Source organism: Hevea brasiliensis, chromosome 18, assembly GCF_030052815.1.
Source record: "Hevea brasiliensis isolate MT/VB/25A 57/8 chromosome 18, ASM3005281v1, whole genome shotgun sequence".
Classification (NCBI taxonomy): Eukaryota; Viridiplantae; Streptophyta; class Magnoliopsida; order Malpighiales; family Euphorbiaceae; genus Hevea; species Hevea brasiliensis.
Genome location: NC_079510.1, coordinates 40,631,866 through 40,646,346, shown reverse-complemented (window position 1 = coordinate 40,646,346; position 14,481 = coordinate 40,631,866). Strand labels below are relative to the sequence as shown.

Here is a 14,481-nt window from a genome sequence, read left to right as displayed (position 1 = left end):
ATCAACTCGTGGCTTTTTGATTGAAGGGGGTGATACCTAAAAGTAAAAATCAGGCATTCAAAAAAGGAAGAAAGAGACAAGAAACAAGGAGGTGACTGACTTGCACACATATAGCAGGGAGGGGCTTCATGGGATTTGAGCTTCGGCCAATTTAAACTTTGCAATTATTCATTTATTTCTTTATCCTATTAACTTTAAAGCATGAATATATACATATATAATAATGGAAAAGAGATAAGAGTCTTTTTTAGGATGCTACCCCAATTAACAAAATTTAGGAGCATTATTGCATAAAACAGCTCAATCCAAGGACTTAGAAAGATCACCAGTATGGCATGGAGTGATCGTAGCCGATTTAAATGTATTTTAACCAAATTAATGGTTTTGAGACGATTAACAACATTGTTAATGTGATTATAGTTTTGAAGATTAATAAAAATTATTTAAAAGAAAATATTCATATTATGAGATCTCATGTTTAAGTTTCAGTCGAAGTCAATTGTATTTAAAAAAAAATTCATAAAAAGATTTCTAAAAAATTATCTAGCTTGCATGCATCTTCCCCTCTATTTTTAATCTCTCCACTCTTTTAAGTGGCAGTGGCTCTTCTCTCCTACTAATTAGATGGTAAAATGACAGGATGCTAGCTAGCAACATTCTGCACTGGTCTAACACTAAAAAGTGGCTGGTGTTGGTTTCTAAAAACTAAAAGGGAGGAGCATTTAGAAAAGATAAAGCAGCCTCAAAAGGGCTGAAAGGCAGAGGTCAATGGAAATGCCTGCTTTGGTGGGTTACCATTGTCTAATCTCTTTGAGAAATTTGCACGCAACAGTTTTGAAGTCCCTTCTGTCTGGTAAAGAAGATTTAAAATAAAAATAAAAAAATTGCTCACTTTCTAGAGAAAGCTTCTTGCCTTTTAGATTTGGACATATGAAGATAAAATTTGCCTCAGCAAAATTCCTCTTGGGTTGTGACTAAGTGCTTAGAAACTTTTCAGGCCTAAGTATGATAGTTGTTGGTCAAGGCAAATATGGATTTGCTTTCTCCATCTTATTATTTAAATTTGAATTTCATAACCAAACTATAAAAAATTATTATACTTTTGCATGTCAATCTCCTAATAATAGTAAAAAAAAATTACTATTTAATCTCTATGTATTAATTAAATTAATTATTTGATATTTTTATTTTAAAAATTACATTAATTAATTCATCTATTTTGTTATCGTTTACACTTTAAATTTCCTATACAGTTTAAATTAAATTTTTTGTTAGTTAACGTGATTAAATAAAAGAAAATTTACCGTTATAAGACTAAGTAATCCAAAGTTTAGAAAATATTGGGATTATATAGTTGTATTTTTAAAATTACAGAGACTAAATAAAATTTAAATTAATGTAAAAAATGATTAGAGAGACTAAAAAGTAAATAAAATAAAAATATAAAAACTAATTAATATATTTTTTAAGATAAATGATTAAATAATTAATTTTTTAAAATAAATAAATTAAATAGTAATTTTCCTAAATAGTTTGATGAAATTTTGATTGAGTTTAATTTATCTTAATAAAGAAAATCTATATAAATACTAACAAAATTGGTATGTAAAATAAGTTCACTAAAAATTGACAAGTGGCATTTTATTAGATTTTTTTCATCTGCTAATTTTACTCTTATACCTTATTATTACCATTATTTATTATGTGAACTTTTACTTTCTTAATATTTAATATAAAAATTTAATTATTATGATTTTTTAGTTTCTTAATGCCTAATATAAAAATTTTTTAAAAAAATTGATATATATTTATATTTATAATAGAAAAAATATACTTTTTATCATAATAAGGATTGATTTCTAATATGTATATAAAAAATAAAATTCATTAATAATAATTAATATGTATATAATAATATTAAATATATATATATATATTTTTTTTATCATTAAAAATAATTAACATGTATATATTAAATAAAATTTATTATTATTATTATTATTATTATTATTATTATTATTATTATTATTATTATTATTACCACTAATTAATATTTAACTTTTTTACTTTCTTAATACTTAATATAAAAATTTAAATAAAATTAATGCATATCTATATTTGTGAATTTTTATACTTGCAAAAAAAATACATTTTTATAATTAATAAAATTCAAATTCTAATATGTATATATTAAATTAAATTAAATTCATTAATAATAATAATAATATATATAAATTTTTTTATCATTAATAATAATTAATAGGTATATACTAAATGAAATTTATTATTCTTATTATTACAACTAATTATTATGTGACTTTTAGTTTCTTAATATTAAGATAAAAATTTAAATAAAATTAATATACATCTATATTTATGAATTATAATTGCAAAAAGGTGCATTTTATTAATAATAATAATAATTAATATGTAGATATTAAATAAAGTTTTTTAGTTTTGTTAACACCACTAATTAATATGTTATTTTTTAGTTTATTAATGCTTCATATTAAAATTTAAATAAAATTAATATATATTTATATTTGTGAATCATAATTACAAAAAAATCCTTAAATTAAGTCATTGCCCGTAATTTCAATGCATCTATATTTTATCATTAAATTTTTTAAGTAATTTTATCATTAATTTTTAATAATTAATATGTATATATTAAATAAATTTTATTGGTATTACTAAATTTATTTTCATATTATTATCACTAATCTTTTTTTAGTGTGACCTTTCGATTTTTAATTCTTAATATAACATTCATATAAATTTATATCTATATAAATATAATAAAAACTGAGTTATTAAATAAGGCCATAACATAAAATTGAGTTATGATAAAAAGATAATGGAGTTCATGACAAGTAAAATGAAAAATAATTAATGAATATAACAATAACATATAAAAAGCTACAGTCATAAGTATATAACTTTGAAAACGAATACCAAACAAAATTATTATTAAAAAAGTAATTCTACTACATTTTAATGGCAAAAAAAAGCTGATATAAATTTAAAATTATTATAAACATCTATCATTAAATGTTGAAAGTTATAGTAAAAAAAAAATATGTGAATTGTGAAAGACGATAAATAAGAGTTTTTACAAATATTTACAAGGTATATTCTTAAAATTTAATTTTTTTTACATTTTATTATTTTTAAATTTAAATATTATATTTTTTTTCATTCATTCTATTAATAATTTTAAAAGTTGAAAATATCTGTGTAAACATAAGTGTTTAGTTAGAGTTAGTTTTTAGTTAAGAGTTAGTTCTTAGTTAGAATCAAGATTTTGGTCTGTGGAGGGAATAATCTAAATCAAATTATAAGAGTACAAACAGTCATTAGAAGAGAAATTAGGAAAATATTTCAAAGTTTGAGTATAACAAATAATTAAAAGAATTATCATTATTGGTGGGGGAAAATTAACAGAAATTCTGAGTTTGGGAGCTGGATTGAAAATTGGTGGTCAGTAAAATTACTTGATGTTTTTTCATTATGGATACTTAATTTTATGAGTCAAGGCAGTACGCTGTCAAAGAATATTATATGGCCATTGTTAAAATATGTCAAGTATGTATTTTAAGGTCTAGGCCAAGTCCCCCAGCTAGAGAATTTACATATCTATCCCCACAAAAACCCAATAAACGACTATGCACAACACAAAAAACACTTAGAAACAAATTTCTATTCCAGGACATCCCCCATTGAGGGAAAGCAAGTCAAATGCTGAACAAAAAGCTATTAAGGGTAAAAGGCAAAGCACTTTGTGGTGCTTAATCCACCAATGATCAAATTCCATGAAGGACAGGGCCTTGAGTTAGAGCTGTACACTTTGTAGTTGTATCAAGTCTGCACAGTTTCTATCCATAATCTCTGCTGGCAAGTTCAGATCTAAAAGCCACCTCCCTCCTTCCTAACACGCTTCTGAGAAGAGCATCCACCATCAGCTGAACTCCTAGAGCCCGAAGGTCTATCATGTTGTGATATGCCACCTACAATGCAATGTGTTGGTACTATTAATAAAAATATACTCAACAATCTTCCTAAATTTACAAACATGAGAGAAAAATGCATATAGGGAATCACCCAATCTATTGAGACTGAATGGGCTTAGAACTCCATGCACTAAATACAACAGTAACATTACAAAATCCCAACCTATTCGCGTGAGGTATAATGAACTCAACTTATTAACTAGCTCAATTATGAATCCAATCAATGCATGTAAAAACCAAACAAAAATCTGTCAACAGTATAGAAGCATAACAAAGTTCACAAGATCACCTGAGATTATTCAGAATGGAAGAATGCAAACTAAAGAGAACATCCTTCACTAAAAAAAAGTGTCAAAATCATAAATGACACAGATGAGACTGAATTCCAATTACCGCTAGCATTGCCATCTGATGGTAGGCATTTATCAGTAGCATTGACTTTGTTGCTCCAACAAGATAGTTCTGACGCCTTCTCAATGCCCTTTGACTTGTAGGGAGCTATGTTGTGGGTACCTAGTTGAAGAGAACCCAATAAATCACTTTCTATGCACTCATACCTGCAAGTGATTTCATTAGTTTATGAACCTAAGAAGTCCCACAAAAACTAAAAGCCCATGTAAGAGTTACACTCACATTTTCTTACACAGATTATCAGTGATTGTACATTGATTGATGACTCGCATCCTTATTTCCATGACTTTATCATCAGTATACTGCTCAAAGGGCTCCTCCAGGAACTCAGAGAGTCTTTCAACATTTGACTCAAGCTGCTGTTGCTGATCCTCAAATAAATTCTGTTTAATTTCCCTTTCCTCCATTGTCATCTCATCCTTAAAAAGCTCTTCGCCGAACATATAAAACGCAAACGGGTATGAATATGAAAGAACCCGTCTTGATCTGAAAAGTCTGTATAGTCCATTAGTTACCCAGCTGAAATCTCTAAGTCTTGATTCTCTCTCTTCTGATATTGACACTTTCTCCAAGATTGTCTCCTTAAAGGAATCCGTGTGAGCCTTATAACGGTTATGATAGTACATATATAGATAGCGATCCTGTTTTGCGCGTTCTGTTTTTCTCTCTCGGTCTTCTTTATGGCGACCACAACTGTGACCAAATATTCTAGACCATGTATGATCTCTCCCAATTGCTCCACCACACAGCCAACTGCGTCGAAAGGAAAAAAATGGGGAGTTAAAGAAACAAGGAATTATGTCGATGGAAGACATTAACATCAAAATAGGGCAGATGTAGTGGAAATCATTCATTTTAAGTAAAATGAATCCCAAGAGTAATTAGCAGCAAACCATATGAAGTCAAAGCCAACTATCTCTGTAAATAAATCAACAGCCAACATCAAGTCAGACTCTTGCTGGTAAAGGGTTCTACAAGTATAGGGCATTATTAATGAAAAAAAAAGCATCTATGCACAGCATAGAAACTGTTTTCTTTTCAGAAGTGAACAGCAACATACCAATGCATTGAATCCTTCATTTTTTTGGGAGGGGATTAAATATCCATCAAATGTAAAAGGGGAAAGCAATGCTCACCAAAACGATTGACCACATATACAGCTCACAAGGTTGCAGCCACCATTCTTCTCAATGGGTTTGTGACACTTAGGACAACGCATTGTATGAACTGTGATCCAATTAACTGTTTCAGATTCATCGCGACATTTCTTGCTCCAAAGCTCCCACATCAAACATGAACAAGGAGAGTGTGCTTCTGACAAGCAACTAAAACAAAATTGTAAACTACATGAACATTCTACCTCACAACATTCATCTTCTTCAATTCGTATAGCATTCCCACAGTGAGGAGTGCTTGGGCACCATTTAACCATTTTGTTGTCCTCGATGTATGATTCAAGAAGAAAACGATCAAATTTCTCTGCCAAATCAGGATGCTTTTTACTGACTAGACTTCTGACAACAGCTTCATCACAGATAGCATTACATTTGTGCGCCATGCACCGGATGCGCCTACTCTGACCCTCATTGATTTTCACAATGAAGTGCTCTGTCCAACCTTTGCAAGACAGAATTAATATATGAGATTCAGTGAATAAAATCTGCTGCATTTCAGGAACAAAAATATTAGAAAAAACTTTGATATGGAACATCAATATTAGGTATATACCTTATGGTACATCAGCACATCACGAATATAATTAGACCTATGTTGCTCAGACTTGGATATGAGTGTCAAATACATATCCATGGCTGACAATTTTTGGGTACTTCTTTTCTTATTTGGAGGGTAATACCCAAAGTGCCTATGTCCATATTAAGTGTGCAATGTGTGCAAGAAGGATATAATAGAGTAAAAAGAAGACTCAATGCAACAAAGTTTACACTCTATAGCATCAATTGCTAGAGTTCCCAACTTCAGTTTAAGAAAAGAACACATAATATACTGCTTCTTCCTATACATGGTCGCATTGCCATCACTTGATGGATAACTGGTTAAGGTCCAATGTTATACCTTAGGCATAGAAATAAAGATGTCAAAAGGAGAAAAACCAACAAAAGTAATAATCTGAGTGCTTACAATCATTGCAAAAACAATGGCCACAGTCCATTCTTGTCGCCTTATTGCCAGATACATCCTCTATGCACATATCACACGTTATCGTAGAAGACGAAGTGAGGGGTGAATCAATATCTAGTTGCTCAACCACAGTAACACCTGCTTCAGTCAACAAGCATGATTTCCCCTTCTCTACAAACACAGCAAATAGCCTTTCAACATCCCAACGGTAATGTATCAATAAGGTCCTTGCATGGTGTTCCCTCAGTGATAGCAGTTCCATTACTCTGCGCAAATCTTCCCTCTACACACACAAAATCCAAAGACAAAACATCAACTATTGGAGTAGAAAGACAAATATGCAAGAAGGAAATTTGAAAAGCTTGAAAGGCCTTTTATTTTACCTGTGCAGCCAAAAGGGATTCCTTTGTGATTATCTGCAAAAGGCCAAGTGAGAACCTAAAAATGTGATCACTTTTCCAAATCAAGTATCCACTGACAATAAATTTGATTACCTTTCAATATTAAGTATCCAATAACTAAACACAAACAAAGAAATATCAATCCTACTATCATCCTGACAGAGAATTTTCAAGTTTAAACTCTACTGAACTTGTACTAACAGCATTAGCTTCTCAAAACGGTTTGTTGTCTTGTCTCTCAAAATTAGGGTAATAGGAAAGTTATCACCACTGAGGGACAATGGAAAAGGGAAAAAAAAGAACATTTAAAAGAACTCAATACAAAGTGATATAAAAGAAATTCTAGAGCCCAAAAAATTTCAAAAAATCCAACATAATGAGATATAAGCGCAACATTGCCAAAAATCTTATAGCTGATTATCAAAAAAATAAAAGAAAAGGAATGCGGTATCAGATAAAGGATACAAAATTAAACCCTCTTTAGCAACCTTCCCAATCCCCAAAAATAAATAAATAAAACTGTTAATTTCAAAACCATAGCCCTAAACATAGCAATCCCCATTACACAGGCATCATAAGGCAACCAAAAACCAACAAGCGCCAAATAAAACAAACCAAATTGACATAAAATTGCAGTCTTTACACCGAAACAATCAATAAATCCTCACAATCAAACACAATTATCATCCATGGCAACCAAAAATCCCTTAAAAATATATACCCTGGTAGTGGGACCCTTAGAAGGGACCCAATGAAGATCGGAGTCCTCATTCTCAAGACCGTTGAGCGATTCTCGATCATCAGAGTAATAGCACTCATCGTCACTCCCTCCATAATCCTCCATCTAAATTAATGATTAAGAACTCTGTATCTCACGATTAACGATACTAAAATGGCGAAATGAAAACAAAACAACACAATTTGTGTGCGAGAGTATGGACAGAAAATAAATATGAGTTCCTGGATTCGATTATCCGGTGATCGGAGGGGTTTCCGTTGAGATCAAGGCTGCCGGCGAAGGGAGAGAAGCAAGAGGCCTATAGGTGAAGCATTACAGAGTTTTTTCTTTTTTTTTTTGATCTTTTCACAGAGCAACAAATGAAAATAGAAAGCTGACGAATGTGTCTCTCTCTCCCCCACGTACATTTATCCTGCAAATAGAACCGTTTATAACAGTGTCGTTTTGGCGCTAGCAAATCCAAAACGGCGACGTTTTCCGTTGACGTTGAAAAATCTTGGTCGTCGTTGATTACCCCGTACTTTTGTGGGGCCCTGAGCTGAAACTGTTATTACTGTTAATCGTGACTGCAATTCTGTGTGGTAGGGAGAACGGCAAGGCCTTCGACGATCGATCCTCTCGCCAACCTTACGTAAATCTGTGCCTTTCTGATTGAAGGGGGTGATACCTAAAAGTAAAAATCAGGCATTCAAAAGAGGAAGAAAGAGACAAGAAACAAGGAGGTGACTGACTTGCACACATATAGCAGGGAGGGGCTTCATGGGATTTGAGCTTCGGCCAATTTAAACTTTGCAATTATTCATTTATTTCTTTATCCTATTAACTTTAAAGCATGAATATATACATATATAATAATGGAAAAGAGATAAGAGTCCTTTTTAGGATGCTACCCCAATTAACAAAATTTAGGAGCATTATTGCATAAAACAGCTCAATCCAAGGACTAAGAAAGATCACCAGTATGGCATGGAGTGATCGTAGCCGATTTAAATGTATTTTAACCAAATTAATGGTTTTGAGACGATTAACAACATTGTTAATGTGATTATAGTTTTGAAGATTAATAAAAATTATTTAAAAGAAAAGATTCATATTATGAGATCTCATGTTTAAGTTTCAGTCGAAGTCAATTGTATTTAAAAAAAAATTCATAAAAAATTTCTAAAAAATTATCTAGCTTGCATGCATCTTCCCCTCTATTTTTAATCTCTCCACTCTTTTAAGTGGCAGTGGCTCTTCTCTCCTACTAATTAGATGGCAAAATGACAGGATGCTAGCTAGCAACATTCTGCACTGGTCTAACACTAAAAAGTGGCTGGTGTTGGTTTCTAAAAACTAAAAGGGAGGAGCATTTAGAAAAGATAAAGCAGCCTCAAAAGGGCTGAAAGGCAGAGGTCAATGGAAATGCCTGCTTTGGTGGGTTACCATTGTCTAATCTCTTTGAGAAATTTGCACGCAACAGTTTTGAAGTCCCTTCTGTCTGGTAAAGAAGATTTAAAATAAAAACAAAAAAAATTGCTCACTTTCTAGAGAAAGCTTCTTGCCTTTTAGATTTGGACATATGAAGATAAAATTTGCCTCAGCAAAATTCCTCTTGGGTTGTGACTAAGTGCTTAGAAACTTTTCAGGCCTAAGTATGATGGTTGTTGGTCAAGGCAAATATGGATTTACTTTCTCCATCTTATTATTTAAATTTGAATTTCATAATCAAACTGTAAAAAATTATTATACTTTTGCATGTCAATCTCCTAATAATAGTAAAAAAAATTACTATTTAATCTCTCTATATTAATTAAATTAATTATTTGATATTTTTATTTTAAAAATTACATTAATTAATTCTTCTATTTTTGTATCATTTACACTTTAATTTTCTGAAATCAAATTTTTTGTTAGTTAACATAATTAAATAAAAGAAAATTTACCATTATGAGACTAAGTAATTCAAAGTTTAGAAAATATTGGGACTATATAGTTGTATTTTTAAAATTACAGAGACTAAATAAAATTTAAATTAATGTAAAAAATAATTAGAGAGACTAAAAAGTAAATAAAATAAAAATATAAAAATTAATTAATATAATTTTTTAAGATAAATGACTAAATAATTAATTTCTTAAAATAAATAAATTAAATAATAATTTCCCTAAATAATTTGATGAAATTTTGATTGAGTTTAATTTATCTTAATAAAGAAAATCTATATAAATACTAATAAAATTGGTCTGTAAAATAAGTTCACTAAAAATTGACAGGTGGCATTTTATTAGATTTTTTTCATTTGCTAATTTTACTCTTATACCTTACTATTACCATTATTTAATATGTGAACTTTTACTTTCTTAACACTTAATATAAAAATTTAATTATTACGATTTTTTAGTTTCTTAATGCCTAATATAAAAAATTTAAAAAAAATTGATATATATTTATATTTATAATAGAAAAAATATACTTTTATCATAATAAGGATTAATTTCTAATATGTATATAAAAAATAAAATTCATTAATAATAATTAATATGTATATAATAATATTAAATAAATATATATATTTTTATCATTAAAAATAATTAACATGTATATATTAAATAAATTTTTTTATTATTATTATTATTATTATTATTATTATTATTATTATTATTATTATTATTATTATTATTATTATTAACTTTTTTACTTTCTTAACACTTAATATAAAAATTTAAATAAAATTAATGCATATCTATACTCAACTCAACTAAGCCTTTATCCCAAAAATTTGGGGTCGGCTATATAGATTCGCCTTTTCCACTCTGAACGATTTTGGGTTAAATCCTCAGAAATGTTTAATGCTTCTAAGTCATGTTGTACTACTCTCCTCCAAGTTAATTTAGGTCTACCCCTTTTTTTCTTTCTATCCTCTAACCTAATGTGCTCTACTTGTCTAACTGGAGCCTCCGTATGTCTACGCTTCACATGACCAAACCACCTCAATCTCCCTTCTCTCAACTTATCTTCAATTGGCACCACTCCTACCTTTTCTCTAATACTCTCATTACGGACTTTATCTAGTCTAGTATGGCCACTCATCCACCTTAACATTCTCATCTCTGCAACTCTTATCTTAGATGCATACGACTCTTTCAGTGCCCAACACTCACTACCATATAACATAGCCGGTCGTATGGTCATGCGGTAAAATTTTCCTTTTAATTTATTGGGAATCTTACGATCACATAAAACTCCGTGGCACGTCTCCACTTCAACCATCCGCTTTAATCCTATGACTAACATCCTCCTCACATCCCCATCTACTTGAAGGAATGAGCCTAGATATTTAAAGTGATTACTTTGGGACAGTACCACTCCATTCAAACTAACTCCTTCCCTATCACCAGTTTGGCCTTCACTGAACTTGCAATGCATGTATTCTGTCTTCGTTCTACTTAACTTAAAACCCTTTGACTCTAGAGTACTTCTCCAAAGTTCTAGCTTCCTATTGACTCCTTCTCGTGTCTCATCTATCAGAACAATATCATCCGCAAACATCATGCACCAAGGAATACTCTCTTGTATATGTTTCCTCAGTTCATCTAAAACTAATGTAAAAAGGTAAGGGCTTATGGCTGATCCTTGGTGTAATCCAATTGAGATCGGAAAATCACTTGTGTCCCCTCCCACTGTGCGCACAATAGTAGTTGCTCCTTCATACATATCTTTCAATACTTGTATGTACCTAATAGATACCCTCTTTTGTTCTAACACATTCCATAAGACCTCTCTTGGAACACTATCATAAGCCTTCTCCAAATCAATAAAAACCATGTGTAGATCTTTCTTCACATCTCTATATTTCTCCATCAAGCTTCTAATGAGAAAGATCGCTTCCATAGTTGAACGACCGGGCATGAAACCAAATTGATTGAGAGAGATAGAAGTATCATGCCGTAGTCGATGCTCCACAACTCTCTCCCACAACTTCATAGTATGGCTCATGAGTTTAATTCCCCTATAGTTTGAGCAACTTTGTATGTCTCCCTTATTTTTAAAAATAGGTACTAAAATACTCTTCCTCCATTCATCAGGCATTTTCTTTGAGTTTAGAATCTTATTAAATAATTTAGTTAACCATGCCACTCCCATATCTCCCAAATACTTCCACACTTCAATTGGTATTTCATCGGGTCCACAGGCTTTATCCACTTTCATTCTCTTAAGTGCTTCCTTTACTTCTAAAGATCGAATCCTTCTGGTATAATTTACATTCTTTTCTATTGTTCTATAATCTATATTCACGTTATTACCATTTTGACTATTATTAAAGAGATCATTAAAATAATTTCTCCATCTTTCTTTAATGTCCTCATCTTTTACCAACACTTTTCCTTCTTTATCCTTAATGCACCTAACTTGATTGAGATCTTGACATTTCCTTTCTCTACTCCTTGCTAATCTATAAATATCTTTCTCCCCTTCTTTAGTTCCAAGTTTCTTATATAACTTTTCAAAGGCATGTGCTCTTGCTTGACTAACTGCCTTTTTGCTTCTTTCTTTGCTATCTTGTCTTGTTCATATGCCTCATTATTATCACATTTAGGTAATTTCTGACACACTTTCCCTTTTCTCTTCATTGCCTTTTGTACTTCCTCATTCCACCACCATCTCTCTTTTGAGGGTGGTCCATGTCCTTTAGACTCTCCAAGTACTTTTCTAGCTACTTCTCTAATCTTTGATGCCATCTGTATCCACATATCATTGGCCTCCATATCTAGCTTCCATACTTCGGACTCGAGAAGCTCATTTTTGAACTTCACTTGCTTTACTCCTTTGAACTCCCACCACTTTGTTCGAGCTACACTATTTCTTCTAACCCTACTTGAATTGTTCCTAAACTTGACATCCAAGACCACCAACCTATGTTGACTTGTTAAAGCCTCTCCTGGAATGACCTTGCAATCCTTGCATAGAGCTCTATTTGTCTTCCTGGTTAAGAGGAAGTCGATTTGGCTTCTATGTTGCCCACTTTTGAAAGTCACTAAATGTGACTCTCTTTTTATAAAATAGGTATTTGCTAGTATTAGGTCGTATGCCATAGCAAAATCCAGGATGCTTTTTCCCTCCTCATTTCGACTGCCAAAACCAAAACCTCCATGAACATTCTTATAACCTTGCCTATCACTTCCTACATGTCCATTCAAATCTCCACCAATGAAAACATTCTCTTCATTCGATATGCTTTGCATTAAATCATCCATATCTTCCCAAAACCTTTGTTTACTCTCACTGTCTAGTCCTATTTGTGGGGCATAAGCACTAACTATATTTATTATTTCTCCTTCTAGTACTAGCTTTACTAGTATAATTCTATCTCCTACTCTTTTCACAGCTACTACTGCGTCTTTCAATGTTCTGTCTATGATTATACCCACTCCGTTCTTATTTCTCTCCTTTCCGGTAAACCACAGTTTGTACCCTGAATTACCCACTTTCTTACTTTTCTCTCCTACCCATTTAGTCTCCTGAATGCAAGCAATATTCACCCTTCTCCTTTCCAAGGTATCCACAAGCTCCATCAATTTTCCTGTAAGTAATCCAACATTCCAAGTACCAACCCTGATCCTCCTCCTATCCTGCTCCTTCCTAATTGGTCTCCTTCTATGATATCTTCTATTGTTTTCTATATCTATCTTGTGTTCTGTTCCACTATTTGTTCTATTATCTGTCCTATGGACTAACTTCTTTACCCACACCCGTCCATGATGTGGGAACCCTTGCTCACTTAACACCACACCCGGGCGCCGGCATGGCGCGTCGCTTTCGGTGAACGCCCTACACCCTTGCATATTTATCACTACACCCGGGCTCCGATGTAGCGCGTCGTTAGTAGAGGACGCCCCAACGTTTATATCATTTGAATCCATATCATAGGGTGTGACGAAATTTTTACGCTGGTTGTCACCTACCGCAACCCTCCTCCTTTATCCGGGCTTGGGACCGGCTAAGCGCAAACTACTTAGGCGGAGTTAATTAATGCATATCTATATTTGTGAATTTTTATACTTGCAAAAAAAAATACATTTTTACAATTAATAAAATTCAAATTCTAATATGTATATATTAAATTAAATTAAATTCATTAATAATAATAATAATAATATATTTTTATCATTAATAATAATTAATACGTATATACTAAATGAAATTTATTATTCTTATTATCATAACTAATTATTATGTGACTTTTATTTTCTTAATATTAAGATAAAAATTTAAATAAAATTAATATATATCTATATTTATGAATTATAATTGCAAAAAGGTGCATTTTATTAATAATAATAATAATAATTAATATGTAGATATTAAATAAAGTTTTTTAGTTTTGTTAACACCACTAATTAATATGTTATTTTTTAGTTTATTAATGCTTCATATTAAAATTTAAATAAAATTAATATATATTTATATTTGTGAATCATAATTACAAAAAATCCTTAAATTAAGTCATTGCCCATAATTTTAATGCATCTATATTTTTTTCTATATTTTATCATTAAAAATTTTAAGTAATTTTATCATTAATTTTTAATAATTAATATGTATAAACATTAATTTTTAAGTAATGGCAAAAAAAAGCTGATGGAAATTTAAAATTATTATAAACATCTATCATTAAATGTTGAAAGTTATAGTAAAAAAAAAAAGTGAATTGTGAAAGAGTTTTTACAAATATTTACAAGGTATATTCTTAAAATTTAATTTTTTTTACATTTTATTATTTTTAAATTTAAATATTATA

The 14,481-nt window shown here is 30.7% G+C and overlaps 1 protein-coding gene across 3 annotated transcripts; it reads right to left on the bottom strand.

The window, feature by feature from the left end:
* Positions 1-3,545: 3,545 nt before the first annotated feature.
* Positions 3,546-8,091, bottom strand: LOC131175996 (probable E3 ubiquitin-protein ligase ARI1). Of its 3 annotated transcripts, none has more exons than XM_058140963.1 (7): positions 7,683-8,091; positions 6,944-6,976; positions 6,561-6,843; positions 5,558-6,038; positions 4,644-5,174; positions 4,404-4,567; positions 3,546-4,007 (listed from the first exon to the last, which is right to left on the bottom strand). In XM_058140963.1, exons 1-7 carry the CDS (start codon positions 7,803-7,805, stop codon positions 3,907-3,909), a joined length of 1,716 nt encoding a protein of 571 aa, XP_057996946.1. In that variant the 5' UTR covers positions 7,806-8,091; the 3' UTR covers positions 3,546-3,906. The 3 variants fall into 3 exon arrangements, with proteins under 3 accessions (XP_057996946.1, XP_057996944.1, XP_057996945.1); XM_058140961.1 differs by having other exon boundaries at positions 6,944-7,034; positions 7,683-7,823; XM_058140962.1 differs by having other exon boundaries at positions 6,944-6,998; positions 7,683-7,820.
* Positions 8,092-14,481: the final 6,390 nt, after the last annotated feature.